The 18,135-nt window shown below is 41.6% G+C and overlaps 1 protein-coding gene and 1 non-coding gene across 6 annotated transcripts in view; both read left to right on the forward strand.

The window, feature by feature from the left end:
- Positions 1–18,135, forward strand: part of GCFC2 (GC-rich sequence DNA-binding factor 2) — a 51,698-nt gene that overhangs the window by 27,885 nt on the left and 5,678 nt on the right. For all 5 annotated transcript variants that reach the window (XM_074354386.1, XM_074354387.1, XM_074354389.1 and 2 more), the window contains 9 exons: positions 30–153; positions 1,130–1,211; positions 2,414–2,526; positions 3,287–3,486; positions 5,175–5,325; positions 9,619–9,740; positions 14,400–14,476; positions 15,878–15,944; positions 17,714–17,860. In XM_074354386.1, coding sequence (XP_074210487.1) covers positions 30–153; positions 1,130–1,211; positions 2,414–2,526; positions 3,287–3,486; positions 5,175–5,325; positions 9,619–9,740; positions 14,400–14,476; positions 15,878–15,944; positions 17,714–17,860 — 1,083 coding nt within the window. The remainder of the gene's footprint in view (positions 1–29; positions 154–1,129; positions 1,212–2,413; positions 2,527–3,286; positions 3,487–5,174; positions 5,326–9,618; positions 9,741–14,399; positions 14,477–15,877; positions 15,945–17,713; positions 17,861–18,135) is intronic.
- LOC123612141 (U6 spliceosomal RNA) lies at positions 13,374–13,479 on the forward strand. Its single transcript, XR_006719331.1, has one exon. It is a non-coding gene; the product is annotated as a U6 spliceosomal RNA (small nuclear RNA).

Consider the following 18,135-nt stretch of genomic DNA (forward strand, 5'->3'; position numbering starts at 1 on the left):
ATAAAATGTTACTTATATATGTATTTCAGATTATCAGCATCCAAGAAGTAGAATCAGCCATGCACGCACTTCTTGTAAAACAAGCCATGATCTTTATGAAACGCAGGCAAGATGAATTAAAGCATGAGTCAACGTATTTACAACAGTTACTACGTTAGTGTTCTTCATGTTCAGTGTGACTTATTATTCATTAAGCTAAGTATCAGGTGGAGGATAAAAATATTTTTACTCTTATATAAAAAATGTTTTTTGAGTGTTTTCCCACTAACCTATCACCTACCCCCTTCCAAAAATGCCAGGACCTCAAAATGTCTTAAATTAAATCAAAAACTAAAAAATAATTATTATAACTTCTAATCATTTACTATTTGACACAAAGTATTTATATTATCATTTACTGAGTGAGATGACATCATCACTACATAGACTGTATCAGAAATCTAACTTCGTAGCATCTCCATGGTCCTCCACAGGTTTGTTATGGAAGCTGAAGAAATTCTGGTGGGTTAGGTATAGAATCATCTGTGAGATTTCATTACAAAAGATTTGGATGCTGCCCTTTAGTTCACACACTGGTTTTGTATTTTCAGAGATGTCTGCCTTTGAATAAGGTTCTGTCAGGGTGTAGAGCGAAAGAAATGAGACCATAGCATCAAGCAGCTGACAAAAGCAAAATCAGAATGACTCAAATACATGATATTTAGTTGGTCATAAATTATGGTACATGCTAAAATAGGAAATAATACGAATGACATATTGGTAATGCAGATGCGTCTAGCATTTGATTACAAGGACAGAAAAAACTGGTGAAGACTACTGGAAAAGAATACAAGGGAGAAGAAGCTCTATAGTAGAGTTTTGTTGCTGTTCTCAAGGGCTGAACTGTGTTAGCCAGACAAGATACGTTTTCTTAAGCTGGCAGACTCAGTGCCTGTTACTACTGGGGCAGGGAGTTAGCGTTGCAATCTCATTGCATGGTGAAATGCGCAGTTTTAGCATATTCTGTGTGAGTGTATGTTTCTATACACAGATATGTATATACACCTAAGGTATAACTTCTGTTTTCAGAGTGTTTCAGTCTATTTCTTTTGAGAATTTTCAGTACAAAATCAGTTTTTTTAATTAACAGGCGAAGCTGAGACGTCAACAAATAGAAGTTTGGCTGTAGATGAGAAAACTCAGTGGAGTTTCGAAGAGATTGAATCTCGAAGGTACCTATATAAAGACTTAACACATACATCTTTTTGTTTTTTAGTTGAAGTATAATCAGTTTACAAAGTTGTGTCGATTTCTGATGTGCAGCATAATGTTTCAGTCATGCAAACATTTTTCGTATTCTTTTTCATTATAGGTTACAAGATATTGAATACAGTTCCCTGTGCTATACAGAATAAAAACTTACTTATTTTACATATAGTAGTTAGTATCTGAAATCTCAAACTCCCAGTTATCCCTTCCCACTCCCTTTCCCCGCCAGTCACCGTAAGTTTGTTTTCATTTGTGTCTTTTTTTTAGATTCCACATATGAATGGTATCATAGGTATTTTTCTTTCTCTTCCTGGCTGACTTCACTTAGAATGACACTCTCCAGGTCCATCCATTATGCCAAAAATGGCATTGTTATTTTTTATGACTGAGTAGCATTCTGTTGTATATGTGCACCACATCTTCTTGATCCAGTCATGAGTTGATGGACATTTAGGTTGTTTCCATGTGTTGGATGTTGTAAATAGTGTGCTGTTAACATTGGGGTGCATGTATCTTTTTGAATTAGAGTTCTCTCTGGATAAATGCCCAGGAGTGGGATTGCTGAATCATATGGCAAATCTATTTTTAGTTTTTTAAGGAATCTCCATACTGTTTTCCATAATGGCTGCCCCAAACTACATTCCAACCAACAATGTAGGAGGGTTTCCTTTTCTCTACACCCTCTCCAGCATTAAAACGTCATTGAGCCAGTATTTTCCACTGCTTAAATACAGTTGACCATAGGAGTATAATTAACCATAATCTAGAATATTAATTTATGAGAGTGATGTAAAATCAGAATTTAGTTAAGCAGCCCTGTACCCCATGGTTTGAAGACACACTGATATATTTGGATCAGTCAAAAGGAATGGGTAAGATGGCATATATCAGGCTGGGAATGGCTCATAACTAAAAGCCGGTCCTAATTATATTGTTATCCCCTCTTCCAAGTCTGGGTAGCCTGTGGGAGTGTCTTACCAGAAAGAAGGAGAACCAATTCAGGTTAATGAAGCTAAAATGTCAAATATGGTAACATAAAGTTGTGTGCAGATACAATGGTTTATGTCTGGGCATTTTAAATAAATGATGACTTTCTGTTTTAAAGCATTTATTTTCAACAGAAGCTATTTGTTTTTAATCTTTTTTGGTTTCTCGCAAAACGTAGGGCACGACGAAGACAAGCAAGGGCACTTTCGGGGAATTGTACTCACCAGGAAGGGACGTCTAGTGATGATGAACTACCTTCAGCAGACATGACTGACTTCCAGAAAAGCCGAGGTCAGTTATCAAGTTTCTAATATGTCTCGATTTAAAGTATCAGAATGATGGGAAATGCTTTGCTGTGTTTGCCCTTAAACGCGTAAGCAATCTAAAATAGTTGGGAAAATTCAGGCTTGTCCTTACCGCTGAGAAATGGATAAAGTGGAGGAGCATGATGAGTATTCCTGTATCTTTATAGTTTTTACCCTCTACCTTTTTCATCACCTGCTATAAAGGAACCATGAATATTTTTGGTTTCATTTCTCTACTGCATACTTTCTGTGTTATCATTTTGAATTTAAAATAATTGAATTTAGTAGAGCCCATTTTTAACGTTAGGAGAATGTAACACGAGTATAGTCGAAGGAGCCGGCTTTGCAGTCAAATAGGCGAGTTCAAAGAGGGGATCTATTCTGTGTGATCTTCAGCAGATTCCTTGACTTTGCTACATCTGATGTTTTTCGTTTGCCTGTTCCTTGTTTAAGTAGGTAGGTAGGCTAGTAACGCTTACCTTACAGGGAAGATAGTTATAATGCTGAAATGAGATAATGCATTTGCACTGCTTTGGCATATAACACAGGCTCAATAGATGGTAGACATTATTAGTATTAATTGTGACTAAAGTGATTTTTAATGAACACTAATTTACATGTTCACATCAAAGGAAGGTTTTCAGCTCAGTCGATGACATAGTTACACATAACTGTGTTTATAGGAAGCAAACTTAAGGATCGCAGACTTAAAATACGTGATATACAGAGACTCATTTTGTTCACAGGTGACATTTTACAGGATCGTAAGAAGATATTTGAAGATGTACATGATGATTTTTGTAACATCCAGAACATTTTATTGAAATTTCAACAATGGAGAGAAAAGTTTCCTGATTCTTATTATGAAGCTTTCGTTAGTTTATGCATCCCGAAGCTTTTAAATCCCTTAATACGATTTCAGTTGATTGATTGGAACCCTCTTAAGGTACTGTGCTTATTAACAGGTGAAAAAAATAATCTTGATCACGTTAGTTACTTAAATGAACTCTTGTTTACCAAGTTAGCTATAAAATACCTCACCTTGAGAGCTGGAGATGATATGATAATTAGTGCTTTGGTGGGGGTGGTCTGCATTCATCTTTCCTTGGTTCTCACTCTATTGAAGGCTGAGGGATGCAACATCAGTGAAGGAAACACTTTTTTTTATCCTCGTCTATGTTAAGTTGAAGATCACTCAAAACAGTAAAGGTAGTATTAGACCCGAAGAATTTCACAGTCTGGCTGAGTGACATTCAAACTAGGTACCGAAAGCTCTGAAGTTGGAGATGACATATTGGGAGTCCTTAGTTAGGAAAGTGACATGAAAATGAGGGGTTTAAATGAGGATTTGAAGGGCATACAGGATTTAAACAGAAAGAGGGAGAAAGGAAAAGGTGTTTCATGAAGCTATACAGGGAGAAGCGTTAGTTTAGCCTAGAGACTGTAGAGATCCTAAATGAAGAGTTACGAACTTTTTGGTTGATAATGGGAGGAGTGACATGATTAAGGTCATGTTTTAGGAAGCCCTGAGCAGTAGGCTAACTTGGAGGGCAGGGAGGGAGAGATGGAGATGTGTACTGAAAGGCTACTGCTGGACAGCCCAGGTCCAGAGTGATGTCTTCCCCGTGCGGGGTGACGGTGACAAAGACAGGGAAAGAGAGGGTTGACTACAAGTAGTGTTACGAAGTAAGAATCAGTAAAATACTGAAAACGCTGCTAACACATCACATCAAAGGATGACCCTAAGGTTTGGATTCTGAGTTATTAGTACAATGGTGGTTCCATTAATAGAAATAAATGGTGACTTTTCAGAGAGGGAAAAGGTTTTGAAGGAAGTTTTACCTTATAGACAATGAAATGATTGTGGGATATCCACATGGATGTTAAACAAATAGAAATGGAAAATGAAACTCTAGGAAGAGAGGAGAGCTGCGGATAAAGATTTAACCAAGTAAAGGATGGATCCTGTCGTTTCTCTTCCTCGGCCCTAGTCATGCATGTCTAGGCTCTGTGTCACGTCCAGGGCCGTACAGTGTTCACAGGATAAGAACCAGGCTTATCCCTGGGAAAGTGGTAGGTAGTTGGCAGGACAGCAGCTCACTGTTAACAACTCAGGCTGAACTGAGAGGTCTGTTATGCCCAGCAGAGTTCTGTTCATTCTGTCAGTCAACAAGTAATCATTGGCCGTCTGCTATTTGCTTAGTAACAAGCTGAACCACATGCAGAGTACACATTTGTGCCAGCGAGAATCAGGAGAGCCAGAAGTGAATTTTGCATGATGTGAGTCTATTTCTGTAAGCAGATTCTTTGGCTGTCTCAGCTGCTGTTATTATAGTTGTGTATTTTGCTCCACACAGTACTAGTCATTTAGTAGGCTCTGGGCACACAGTGGGCGGTTCTGGATAAGGATGAATGCATGGAGTGCAGCTTCCTTTCCTTTTGCCTGGACATCATGTCTGACTTGTGTCGTCCTGCCTCGCCTGGGTGGGCCAGTGCTGTATACATTGGGTTAGAACGTGAGGTTATTCTCCTTTGATCCTCAGAAAAGCTCTGGTGATTACTGAAGAAGTTAACTATTTAAAAATAAACTGATGTTTAAGAATCAATTATAACTTGGATAATTTTATTTATAAGTTTGATTCCATAGGTTTAAAACAGATGCTGTGGTTCACATCTATAGGAGAATTTATGGAGAGCAGTATGAAAGATGCAGGGAAGGAAGATAGTTCTGATAGGAAAATCTTGTCTGCTGTCATCAACAAAATAGTCATTCCTCGACTTACAGGTATGGTTTTATAATCTTGATAAAATTAAATTGTCCTTTCGCAAAGTGCAAGATCAGTAATTTCTGTTACTGTCGCATATTTTTTTAAAGTTGTTGAACGTAAGAACTTTTATATGCTGTAAAAATCAACAGATGTTATAATTTAAGCAGATCACAAAAGGCTTGTTTGTGGAAGCGATTGGCTGCCAAACTCATACTCTCTGACCTTTAGCACTTGTGACATTAACGTTACTTTTATAACACCTAAGTCATTTATTAGTGGCACACTTTCATCTCTCCTATATGTACTTCTCTCTTACCCTTAACTTGTCCCCTTATGTTTCTTCTTTCTTTAAAAACCATTACTGCGTTTCCCTCGCAGCTGCCACTGGCACTCAAGCACGTTGACGCTTGTGCTTCAGTCTGAAGACCAGTTTTATGTGAAGTTGTACCCGGTGAGGCTCTGTTCCACCGTGTCACTGAGAGTGGAGCCGACAGCAGAGCTGCAGAGCTCTTAGAAGATGAAGCGACCGACTTTGTGTCATTTCTCAGCCAACTTGACTGAGCTTGAAAGACTTTTTCCTCAGGGTAATTGCAGTGCCACCACGAGGTGTATCAGAAAGATACTACTTTCAACTACCAAGCACTGTTAATGCCTGAAAACTCGAAACACTTGACTTACAATTAAACGGCCCCTCAAATAAGTAGCATTTGGGGACGTTAATGCTGCGCGTTGCCCTAAGTCCCGTCCCTGGGCCCGTCAGACTCCGCGAGCTCCCTGGCTGCTGTCACACTCCCCTTTAGTTGCGGCTCAGTGGCCGCCAAGTACATGCGGCTGTTAAAATACAAGTTCCAAATTCGTAAAATTAAAATTTAGCGCTCAGTCACACTAGCTACATTGTAGCTCTTCAAGAGCCGTGCATCGCCCGTGACTGTCACATTAAATAGTGCAGATGCGAGACGTCTGCCCCAGCATCACAGGAAGTTCTTTTGGACGGTGCTGCTCTGCTTGGTTTTAAATCCAGAAGAGCTGCGAGAACTAGTCCAGACCTCCTGCGAGCACCAGACCTCTTATCAGAGTGCCTTCTGAGTGCGCCTGCCTGGCCGTCTAACAGGCAGCTCCCACGCCGCTTGCGCAGTCACACTTGGCATCCTTGCTGCCGTCTACTCCACTTACGTTCCTTGTCTAAAAAATGGCACCTCCGTCTGCCCATGTGTTCAGACCAGAACCTTCAAGTCATCTACTCCTCCCTCTTTCTTACCCCCTTATGTAAGCAATTGCCAAGTCTTGTCTTTTTCCTTTTTCTCACCCATTTTCTGTACTGCAACCTTGATGATCTGTCTAAGATGTGAGTCTGATTCTGTCATACCTCATTTAAAACACTTGAATTTTTCTTAACTGCCTTTAGGATCAAGTCTAAATAAACTCTTTAACATGCTTTCTAGGCCCTTCATAATGTTGTCTCTTGTTTAGTAGTTCTCCAGCCAACCTGGATTCCTTCTTCCCTCATCTCCACCTCTGCTGAACTTAAGCTGTATTCTCCTTGGCCTTTACATCTTCTGTGCTCCACCCACTTGACAAATCTCCTAACCCTACCTCTTTTATCTAACTAACTCCTCTTTATCTTTCAGAACTCAGAACAGGACACCACTTCTAGGAACTGGGTTACACGTGCCTTTCTGGGTTCCCGTAGCACTCTGAATTCATACTTAGGGGGCACCTATGCCCTGAGTTGTAATTGCTTACCTGAGTGTTTGTATTTGCCGTTAGACAGAATTGTTCAGAGGCAGCTGCCTGATCTTACTTATTGCTGTGTTTCCTGTAGTTAATGCTAAGCACACAGTGGGCCTCAGCTGACCAAACATTTCTAAGATTATTACAAGCCTAACCTTCTAGATGCTTGAGAAATCGTTATTTTACATTTGGCTTGGGTGGGGTTTCTTTCAGTCTATTTAAAGTTCTAAAAATTATTTAAGTTGTATTTTACAAGGACCAAGCACCATTGTTACTTCAGCACATACAGCAATGAATAAAATAATTCCTGCCCTCATGGAGCTGGCATTCTGTGAAGACGACAAATGATAAAGATAAATAAATAAAGCCTAGAGTGTGTTAGTTATAAGGGCCAAGGAGAAAAATAAAGTAAGGGAAGGGGATACAGATTATGAAAGAGGAGTGCAATTTGAAATCGGTTGGCCAGGGAAGGCCTTCCTGATGAGTTCGCAAATGAGCAGATTCCAAAAGGAAGCATAGAAGAGGGCCATATGAGTGTGTAAGGGAATAGCATTCAGGGCAGCAGGAGCAGAAGTGCAGAAGCCCTGAGGCAGAAGCTGCTCTGTTTGAAAGCCAGCACATAGGCCCCATAACTTCAGTAGAGGGGCAAGAGGGAGCGTGAGAAGAGGTCCTCAGGTCAGCAGAGGCTGTGCCACGTGGGCCTGTGATCGTTTACTCGGACCTTGTCTTTCACTGTGAGTGACCGTGGGAGAGAGAAGCAGTTGGGGAAAAGTTGCGTGATCTGCCTTGACATTTCAGTAGAGTCACTCTGTTGCTGTGTTGAGAATGAGCTGTAGGCAGACCCATTAGGAAGCTTTCGCAGTAATCCGAGCAGCAGGTAACAGTAGCTTATGTGTGAGTTTCAAAAGTGGAGGTGCTGAGAAGTGGGCGAATTGTGTGTATGTTCAGAGGCAGCACGAGCAGGGTTTGCTGACGAGCTGCCTGCGCAACGAGAGAGAAGGGAGCCAGGACTAAGTCGCTTCGGGCTGAGCAGTGGGAAGGACGGGGCTGCCGTTCCCTGGGGTGGAAGACTGAGGGGAACCAGTTAGGGTAGGGGTGCATCGGGAGCTCAGTTTGACACATGCTGGGTTGGAGGTGCCTGTCATCCAGCTGCAGCTGTCAGCTGAGCTGCGGAGTGAGAGTCTGCAGGACACGTGTGGTAGGGGATGCACATTTGTAATGCGTCAGCACACAGATGGCCTTCAAAGCCACAAGACTGACTAGAAATGCTAAGGCTGAAAACATAGATGTGAAAATAGGCCGTTTTCCTCTCTTGGACTGGCCCTCGCCAGTTCCCAGGAGTGTACTCTTTCACTGCTTTTTTTTTTTACTTCACTAATAAAAGTCTTGTTTATATCAAAACAAAACAAAACAAACAAACAAACAAAAACAAAGAAGGTTAATGACCTGAGTCCTGAGGTACTCCAGCATTTAGGGAGCCAAAGAGGCGACAAGCAACCAGCAGAGGGGCCCAGAGAGCAGGCAGGAAGCCAGGACCAGTGTCCTGGAAGCCAAGGAAGGAGAATGTTGCAGGGGTTGCTGGTAAATCAGAGGGGCTAGAGTCAGCCATTAGGGTTTGCAGCGTGAGGGTTGTCTGTGCCTTCATAGGAGTATTTTAGGTAAAAAGTTGTATGTAAGGCCTAACTGAAATGAACTCAGGAGTTAAAGGGAGAGGGGGGAAGTTGGAGAGAGGAAGTTTCAACAGTTTTTTTGAGGATTTTTGTTGTGAAATGAAGGAAGGAAATAGGGCAGCAGTGGAGGGGAAAGTAGGGTCAAGAGAGAGTGTTTTTAATATAAGAGAAGTAATTGTAGAGTGGAGGGAGAGACCCAGTAGAAACGATGGCGATACCGAAGCGGGAGGGTGGAATTCCAGGAGCAGGGTCTTCAAGTAAGCTGTAGGAATTGGGACCTTTTGTCGAAATAAAGGGCTGGCCGGACACGGAGCGTGGGCGCTCTGTCGGTAGGAAGGGGCGACAGGTTAGCGTGCGTGGGCGCAGAGGCAGGTGGCCGCGCACGTGCTGTGCCAGAAGCTTGGGAAGCTTCTCTTCTCATCGACCCCATTTTTCTCATCAAATTGGGAATTAATCAGCTGAGACTGAGAGCAAGGGTGGGGAGAAGAAAAGGTAAGAGCAGTCCATCAGCTGAGAAGAGGAAGGAGGAGACAGTCGTCCAGGCCAGAAGGAAAGGGAGTGGGCCAGGGAACCCCAGGACTGCTGGGCTGCAGTCTGGTCCCACTGGCGTTTGATGGTGATCCGTTCAGAGTGTCTTTCTTTCCAGCCACGCTTTAGCCACGTGGTTGCAGGCACAGATGCTGTGACAAAGTGATTTAACCAGGGTTGCAGTTTAGCCAGCCATTCAACAAAGCCAAAAGAGGACAAGAAAATTGAGGTTGTATACAAATACGTAATGGTACTCACTGGCCTGGATTTTAAACCACATAAGGAAGGAAGTAGTGTTTGCTAAAGGCCTCAATTGTTTATATGTGACAAGCAAAAAAGTCTAGTAAATAAATTGTGCACCACTTAAAATTTTTGTTTCAGACTTTGTAGAATTCATTTGGGATCCCTTGTCAACCTCACAGACAAGAAGTTTAATAACACAGTGCAGAACGATTCTCGAAGAACATTCCACTTGTGAAAATGAAGTTAGTAAAGGCAAACAGGTAATAATTTCTAGAATTATGAATTTCTTGATTTATTTATAAATCAATATAATTTATTATAAATCTTTATTTACAGAAGATGCAGAAGGAGTAATTATCAGAAAATTGTTTGGGGAAAAATATATTTTCTCTGATGTGCAGGAACTAGGATTGACCACTTAATAATAAGAGGAAAGAGTACACCTTGATATTTCTGAACATCCTCACAGGAATGCGAATCATTCTAAGAGGATACACATACGTGCAGTAAGACCCAGCTTATTTCATTCTCACTGACTTCTTTCTTTCTGTGCAGTGGTCTGACTTGTGTTCTCTTGGCCCAGCCAGCTCTCTTTCAGGTTTGTAAGTATGCGTTGGCCCTGCAGGGATGAACAGGCATAAACACATTAGTGCAAATCATTCCTTCTAAAAGCAAAAAAAAAAAAATTCACCTTTGTTCTTTTGGCATAAGTCTAATGGAATTGTGTCATCGTTTAACAATGATTTTAAAATTAGGCTGACATTCATTATATTAACTAGTTATCTGTAATCTACAAAGTTAAGAGCAGTAATCTCATTGAGGATTCAGAGTTCGGTAAGATAGATGGTCATTTACCGTAATTTAGAATTGAGTTTCACTGAACATAAGACATAAAGAGGAAGGAACTTTTTAGAGGCTGTGGTGAGAATCTGTTAAATCTTTCTTTTACTGTATTACCCTTTTTTTTTTTTACCATTCTGTTTGTTGATAATATTTTATACTCGCGCAGTTAAATAAATCAGCCAGTTTTATGTTGAGCTTTAAGGAAACAGACTGACTGGAGAGTACCCAGGGTGGAATAACCAAGGTGATTGAAGGCAAGGAGTCGTATCGTACTCATATTCTGGACGCCAGTACATTTTAGCACTTGGAGTTGCTGTCACGCAGGAGGGAAGCTGTAAGAACTAGGAGGGACACCAGCATGATTCTGCATTCGAGAACCTGCAGTCTTAGAGGAAGTAAGACGTACATAACTGCTATTTCAAATAGGAAGTAAGTGGGAATGACAAGGAGCGCTTACTTGGTGCCCGCTGTGTGCTAAGCGCCCTGTCAGGGTTTCTTCCCGTGTCTTCCCACGTCGTCCCAGCAGTCCTTTGAAAAGTGAGTGACAGCTTCCTCATCTGACAGATGAAGAATCTGAGTCTCGAAAACTTGTTCACAGCAATACCTTGAGTTAGAAGTGGGATTTGAACCTCGGTTAAAGCCCAAGCCCGTCCTCATCGCCTCTCCATGAGTGGCTCAGATAAAGTGCCGTGGAACTTCAGGAGAGAGGCCGGAGAGAGAAGTTACTTTCTGCAGTGAAAGAATTTTTGTTGGAGGTTTGCGCTGGGACCTCAAGGGAAGAGTAGGATTGGAACACACAGCAACTGATGGAGAAGGGGCATTCTCCACTTGCCTCCAACAGGATAAAAACACTAACAGGATATGAAAATCATACAAGAATTAGAGATACTCAGCTTAAAAGAAGATACGCATAGAGGTAGAATTTATATTGGAAAGAGGAATAGACTTGTCCTGTGTTGTTACAAAGCACAGAACCGAGATCGGTGGGTAAGAGCTGCAGGGAAGCAGCTGTATAGCCCTGTATCTGCTCTCTACATGGGATTATGTACTTACAGCCTAAACGTAAATAGCGCTTTGCCATTTTTTAAACACCTCACGTTATCTCGTATGATCCTCACCACCTTGTAAAATGTGTTGACTTTAATTGCATCTTACGGTGATGAAGCTGGGGCCTAGAGGCCAGTCACTTGTGAAAGGTCACTGGGCACGAAGGGGCAGGCTTGGCAGCAGTGTTAGGGATTCACACCTGAAGTTTCTGTTCTGGCAGTGTTTCTTCTGGAAGCTCTCCCGCTGTGAATGCTGACAATGGGCTCCGCGTTAGTAGGAGACCGGAACCACACCAGGACTCTTCAGCTTTGCGCCCTTGGCGTCTGGAGCAGGTGGCTCTTTGTTGTGGGAGGCTGTCCTGTGCATTGAGCTTCCCTGGCCTCCGCCTACCCACTGGGTGTCAGTGGCACTTCCCAGTCTTGACAACCAAAAATATCTCCAGGAATTGTAGAATGTTTTGAGGCATGGCAGAATTACTCTTGGTTGAGAATCAGTGTACTACGTACTATTCCAGGTCAGTAACACAGTCTGCCAGTGAGATCAATCTGTTTTTCTCAGTGATGTTTAAGAAATTGAAGAGAATGAGAAAGTTTCCAGAAGAACCAGACAGCATAGTCCTGAGTTAAAAGTGAAAAGCAAGTGATCCTATAAGCTAAACATGGGGAGAATAGCTTTGATTCTGGCTAAGGTTCTAGACTAGATTACCACTGGGATGGATTATGGACACCTAGAGTGAGAAAGCAGTGACTGCTGTGATCTTCCCTTGATGGGTCCCCAGATACAAACAGTTGTTTATCAAAGGGTACTCTTCACAGCATCTCAGTTACCTTTGCCAGTACTTAAGGAGCTGTACAGGTACAGTAGGTAATGTGTTTAAAGGTGTTACTGATTTTCTTACAGATCAAATGGGGAAAGATAAGGTGCAGTTACGTACAGAGAAACTGGTCAGGTGCCTAAAGGATACTGACTGTGGGCTGCGGCTGCCTGTGGGGAAACCTCTGGTGTTAAATAGCTTCTCAGATTTGCCCTGTTCAGTGTTTTTACTGAACTGGATGAAGGTGTAAAATACGTGTTAATAAGATTTCTCAGTGGCAGAAAGCTAGGAATTCTGTCATAGACCCATAGCATAATAGAATTAGAATTCAAAAGGATTTCCGAATACTGAGAAAATGGACTGACTCTCAAAATACAGAATGTGAATGGAATATGTGTATGTCCTGCCCTTGTGTTCAGAAATTCAGCTGCGTAAATAAAAGATGCCAGTGCAAAGCTTTGAAGCAGCTAGGGAAAACAGCGAGGGGCTGATTATCAGCAGTAAACTCAGTGTGGGTCAGTGGTACCACTTCCGGGGCAGAAAGACTCACGGGAGCTCACCCTGCTAGGTGTCTGCTCTTTGGAGAAAGAGTGTTACGTGTGCTTTCCTCACAGGTAAGACTCCCCGAGGTACATTGCGTTTAGTTCTAGTTTAAGCGTATTGAATGGAGAGTGTCTAAGATGGGACGGGAAAGAGAAATGCAGAAAGTGAGCTGTCAGTCTCGATGGAAGGAGATTGCATGTGTTCTGCACAATCCTAAGAAATAAATACGGACCTGGGTATGCAAGGCACAGGACAGAGAAGTTTGTTTCTCATTGTTAACTGAAATTCAATAGTCAGAACCTGCCCAAAGTTACTGGCAGCCTCAGGAGATAATAGGTTGGTTGACTGGTTAGTGGAAATGTGAAAATGACATCGGATGGATGTTTAGATAGATTGGTGATTTTCAAACTTCCTTTTCTATCTACAGAACCTTTTCAAATAAAATCTTATACAACCCTATACACAAACATACACACACAAGAGTAAAGCTGCTCTTGCCATGGTGAGCACCTGTCCTCGTTCTCCCGAGGGCCCCAACATCTGCCCACGCCACCCAAGCTTGTCTCCATGGAAATACAGGGCAGCAGAAAACTAGCAGCTCAAGCTCTTCAGTGCCTTTTTAAAACTGTTTTAAAGTCTGTTTACAGTGCTTGCTTTGGCAGCACATATAGTAAAACTGGAACATACAGTGAAGTTTATCATGGCCCCTGCAAAGGGATGACATGCAAATTTATGAAGCAGTCCATATTTTTATCATGTGTATGAAACTTGAAAATTGTAAAGCATAGTTAAAGAATCAATCAATAAAAAATAAATAAAATAAAAACACGAGATCCTTAAAAGTCCCCATGATTCAGTATTTTGGTTATTTTCAATTTTTGAGATACAAACAACAAAATGAATTTGTCAAAGTGAATATACTGTGTCAAAGGACATTGACAAAACAGTGAAGGACTCATAGAGTATATAAAAGGCTTCTACAAATCAGTAAGAGTCAGAACTTAATTTAAATTAAAAAAAAAATACACGTGTAGACAAGCAGCTTAGTTAGGTACTTTGCAAAGGAGCCTGTCCAAATACGAGAGGATGCACATTACATTACTCAACAGGGAAAACAAAATTAAAACAGAATAAAAAGTGACTATATACACACCAGCATTGCAAGCATTAAAAACAAAACTAACAAAAACCACCCTGTTTCTGTAAGGTTGTAGGGAAACAGGATTTCTCATACATGGCTAGTGGGAGCAGGAATGGGACACCAGTATTTCAGAAGGCAGCCTGGCAGTCTGTACAAAGCTGAACATGCAGATATGGCCTGTATTCCAGCAGCTCCATTTCTGCACATGCCCACTGGAGAGGTACGTCCATGCATAGACCTGTTGTGCAAGAACTTTTATAGTAACATAATCCATAACAGGCCCGAAACTGGAGACCATCTAAACACATGTTCCATCATGCAACAGAGCACCGCGCTGCAGTGAAAAGGCGCCAGCTGCTGCAGCACGTAGCAACATGGGCGGATGAAGTTCTCCTGTACCTAACTGACAGCTATGTTAACACCTGAGTCTGAGTGTGTACAGACTTGCACTGTTCTGTTAGAATTGCTTCTTTTGATAAATTATTTCTACCTATGACTAGCACTGATGGTTTTAAATTTTTTTTAAAATAGGATATACTTAAATCCATTGGTTCAAGAATGAAGAAGTCAATAGAAGATGATGTTTTTATTCCTCTGTATCCAAAGAGGTAAGGGTGGCTGATTTCTAGGTTGTATGAAATGGTTAATTATGTATTACAGATGAGAGTGCAGTAGAAGAAACTAAGCATGTTAAGTGTTTTCAAAATACAGATACCTATTAAGATGCTAATTGAGATTTCAACAAATATTTTTCAGTCACCTTTTATATGCCAAGTATGATCCATGGCACACTGACAGAGGTTTTGGGCGATGTTTTTGTGATTTAATATTATTCTTAAGAACATGACAGTTGACATAGCAGAGTGGTTAGATTCTGGAGCCCAGATTCACCATTACTAGATGTTTGACCTTGGGCCCGTCTGTGCATCGCTGTCCTTGTATAGAAGATGGGGCATTAAAGTAATGCCTGTGTCACAGGACATTGTGGAGATGAAGAGAATGCTCAGAACAGTGCTTGACACAGAAAGCACAGCCTAAGGCCTGGACACCACTGAGGGGCCAGAACTGCATCTGCAAATTCTGTATTTACTTTAAGGGATAAAACAAGCAGTATTTGATGCAATTCGTACACTGGCTGAGAAAGCACCAGTTGCAGAAATGGGTCTTGAACTGCAGCTACACAGAGTGAGCACTCACAGGGCGGAAGAGCTTTGTGCAGAGAAAAGAAAGGGACTTCTAAGCTTTCTGGTTAATCTGAATCCTGAAGAGACGTGTGCATGTAAAAATTCTCCATTAGGGTTTGTAATGTTTTAGATAACTAATCAGTTCACATATGAATGTGTGTTTTTAAATTTTTATTTATATTTAAAATGGAAAATCTTACTCCCTCCTATTCTTGACCTCCATCCACCCAGTTTCTGCCCATCGTCCTCTATACAGACACATGCTTGCAGTAATACTGTTAGTAAACCTTTTCACCTTTTCAGAACTCCTCTATCCAATTAGAATTAAAGTTATAAATAAAATTTAGAATTAATCTTTTTCCCTTCCTTTTTATAGCAAAGTAAGTATATCGCGAACAGTCATAAGCATTGTTGTGCACCTTGCTTTTTGACTTAGTTCGTCTCTGAGATCGTTTTATGTCACCACACAAGTAGTTCCCTCATTCTTCTTTAAGCTGCGTAATACGCCGTCATACAGACGTACTGCTGACTGATGAGCATGTAAGTGGTAAACCGTCACTAGCAGTGTTGTGAATGATTTTATGGGTGTATTGTTCTGCACATGTGCAGATGTATCTACAGAAAGCCTTCCCAGGGATCTGCTGAGTCAGCGTGTGCGCGCACTGGTAATTTCAGTAGATACCGTCAGAGCACCTCCGTTTATATTGTTAAGGTTTAGTTTGGTTGGTCTCAAAAAAAACAAAACCACTATTTTTTAAACTCTGTTTCTGAAAGATGAACAGTCATTTTCATTTACTCCTTTCTCTTTCTTTTACTTCAAATTAGTGCTGTAGAAAACAGAGCATCACCACATTCAAAGTTCCAAGAAAGACAATTCTGGTCAGGCCTAAAGGTAAGCAGAAAACTGCAAAACTAAAAATAAAATTTGTTCTTTTATGTCAAGTTTACTGTAGAGTGGAGATCAGCAAAATTCTTCTTTAAAGGACCAAATGGTAAATATTCTAGGCTTGGCAGGTCAATATAAACGCTGGACTGTTCGACTCTGCCGCGGTAGTGCAAAACTGTGTAGACAAATGAGCGTGTCTGTGATTCAGTAAAACTTACAGACACTGAAGTATGAATGTCACACTTTGCATATGTCACAAAATGTCCCTTTTTTTCCCCAATCATTTAGAAGTATAAAAACCATTCTTAGTTCACCAGCTCTAAAGAAACAGGCAGTGAGCTGGATTTAACTGACAAGTCTCAGTTGTCTGACCCGTGGTCTAGATGATAAAGGATGAAGTCATCGCTAGGTCAGTGGCAATAGGGATGATAACGAGAAGCTGGATTCAAAAGGTATTTAGGACGAAGAATTGAAAGAACCTGATGACGAATTAATTACGTGTGAAGAACGTAGGATGCTAGCCAAGTTCCTGACTTTGGCAGCGGGGCAACTTCTGATGACGTTCTTTGAGGGCATTGGAGGCGTTGCAGGAAGAAGTAAAGGTTTGGGAGGAAACATAAGACCTGTTTTGGACATAGTGAATCTAAGATACCTATGAGACAAATACAGGAATAGAAGTCTTGGAGCCAGTTGGGTAGTTGAGTGTGAATTGCAGGGGGACAAATCTTAGCTGGAGACTGGGGAGTCAGCCACGTAATGGGCAGTATTTGGAGGCATGGTCATGAATGACAACCTCTGGGGAGACTGGGTGAAGCATGACAAGAAGGCTGAGGATATACCCTTGGGAAATGCTGGCGTAAGAGGCGGGCAGAGAAAGTGGAGTCTTCAGAGAAGCCTCAGGATGAATCGGGAAACTAAGAATGGTCACAGGAGAGTGGCATCAGAGACACGAAGCAAAGCACTTTCAAGAACGAAGACAGAGTGTTAATGCTGCTGAAGAGAATTAGGGGAAAGACTAACAGTGTTTACTGGATTTGACAATTAGCAGGCCACAGGCGACCTCAGCAGTAATAGTTCCGATCGGGTGAATCAGCGTTTGTCCTACGGTTGAGTCAGGAAGAGGAAGCACGACGACAGTGGCACGAGGTGTGAAAACACTGCACGTTAGCGCAGCTGGATGTCGTTTAGCACCGGAGGCGATCCGTGCAGTACTGTAAAGAAGGCGGGAGCTAACCGTGAAGTTCACAGAGCGGTCTGGATTTAGAGGAGGGGAATGCCACCCACACTAATTTCATTAGAATTTCTTAGAAGTATTTTACCCAGGGCATCTCCAGCCTCAACATTATTATTAATCTTGTTTTCTGTACCAGAGCACTGGGCTTTCGGGTTTGACTGGTCTCTCCGGGGCGCACAGTGGTAACCGTGACCGTGGCTGTAGCCGCAGTCCTGTATGAGTCCTGGCGCCCGACTCCAGGAGAGCATGGATGGAGGAGGAAGGTTACTGGTTTGGACAGGCTCCAGCAAGGCTGTTTGAAATGGATTTTGAGCGGTGTTCCTAAAAACTGAAAATGGGATGAGCGAATCCATGGGGGTTGGAAAGAATCATGTGTTGGTTGAGAATGCTTTCTGTTGATTCCAAAATTGACAGTTCCAACAGCGCTAATTGTAGTGAGAGTTCAGAAGAGTTTGACCAGCTTTTCCTGTTTGTCGGAGACTGTTGCAGCTTTCTTTTGGAGAAAAGGCACACGGTCACTTGACATTTTACTTTATTTTAGCTCTTCCACAATGTTCTTCTTTGGAACGGACTCCTCCCAGAAGGCACTTTGCGGGAGCTAGGACTAGGGAAGCTGCTGAACCGTTACCTTGTTACAGCTCTTCTTAATGCCACACCTGGGCCAGAGGTTGTTAAAAAGTGCAGCCAGGTAAGTTGTGTAGAAACTGATTCTAATTTTACCATTTTTAAAATTTAGTTGTTAAAATCAATTTTGTGGCAAAGTAATTAAAAGTTTGTGGTACCCACATAATAACAAACAGTCATTACCAGACAAGAAACCCAGAAGCAACCCAGTATTTACAAAATGAATGTTAGAGCCTCACCTCTCACTAAATACCAGTATAAATTTCAGATGAAGCAAAGAATTAAGTATAAAAAAAGTTTTTTTAAAAAGAATTAAGCATAAAAAAACTATGAAGGGAG

The sequence above is a fragment of the Camelus bactrianus genome, chromosome 28 (assembly GCF_048773025.1).
Source record: "Camelus bactrianus isolate YW-2024 breed Bactrian camel chromosome 28, ASM4877302v1, whole genome shotgun sequence".
NCBI classification, from domain to species: domain Eukaryota; kingdom Metazoa; phylum Chordata; class Mammalia; order Artiodactyla; family Camelidae; genus Camelus; species Camelus bactrianus.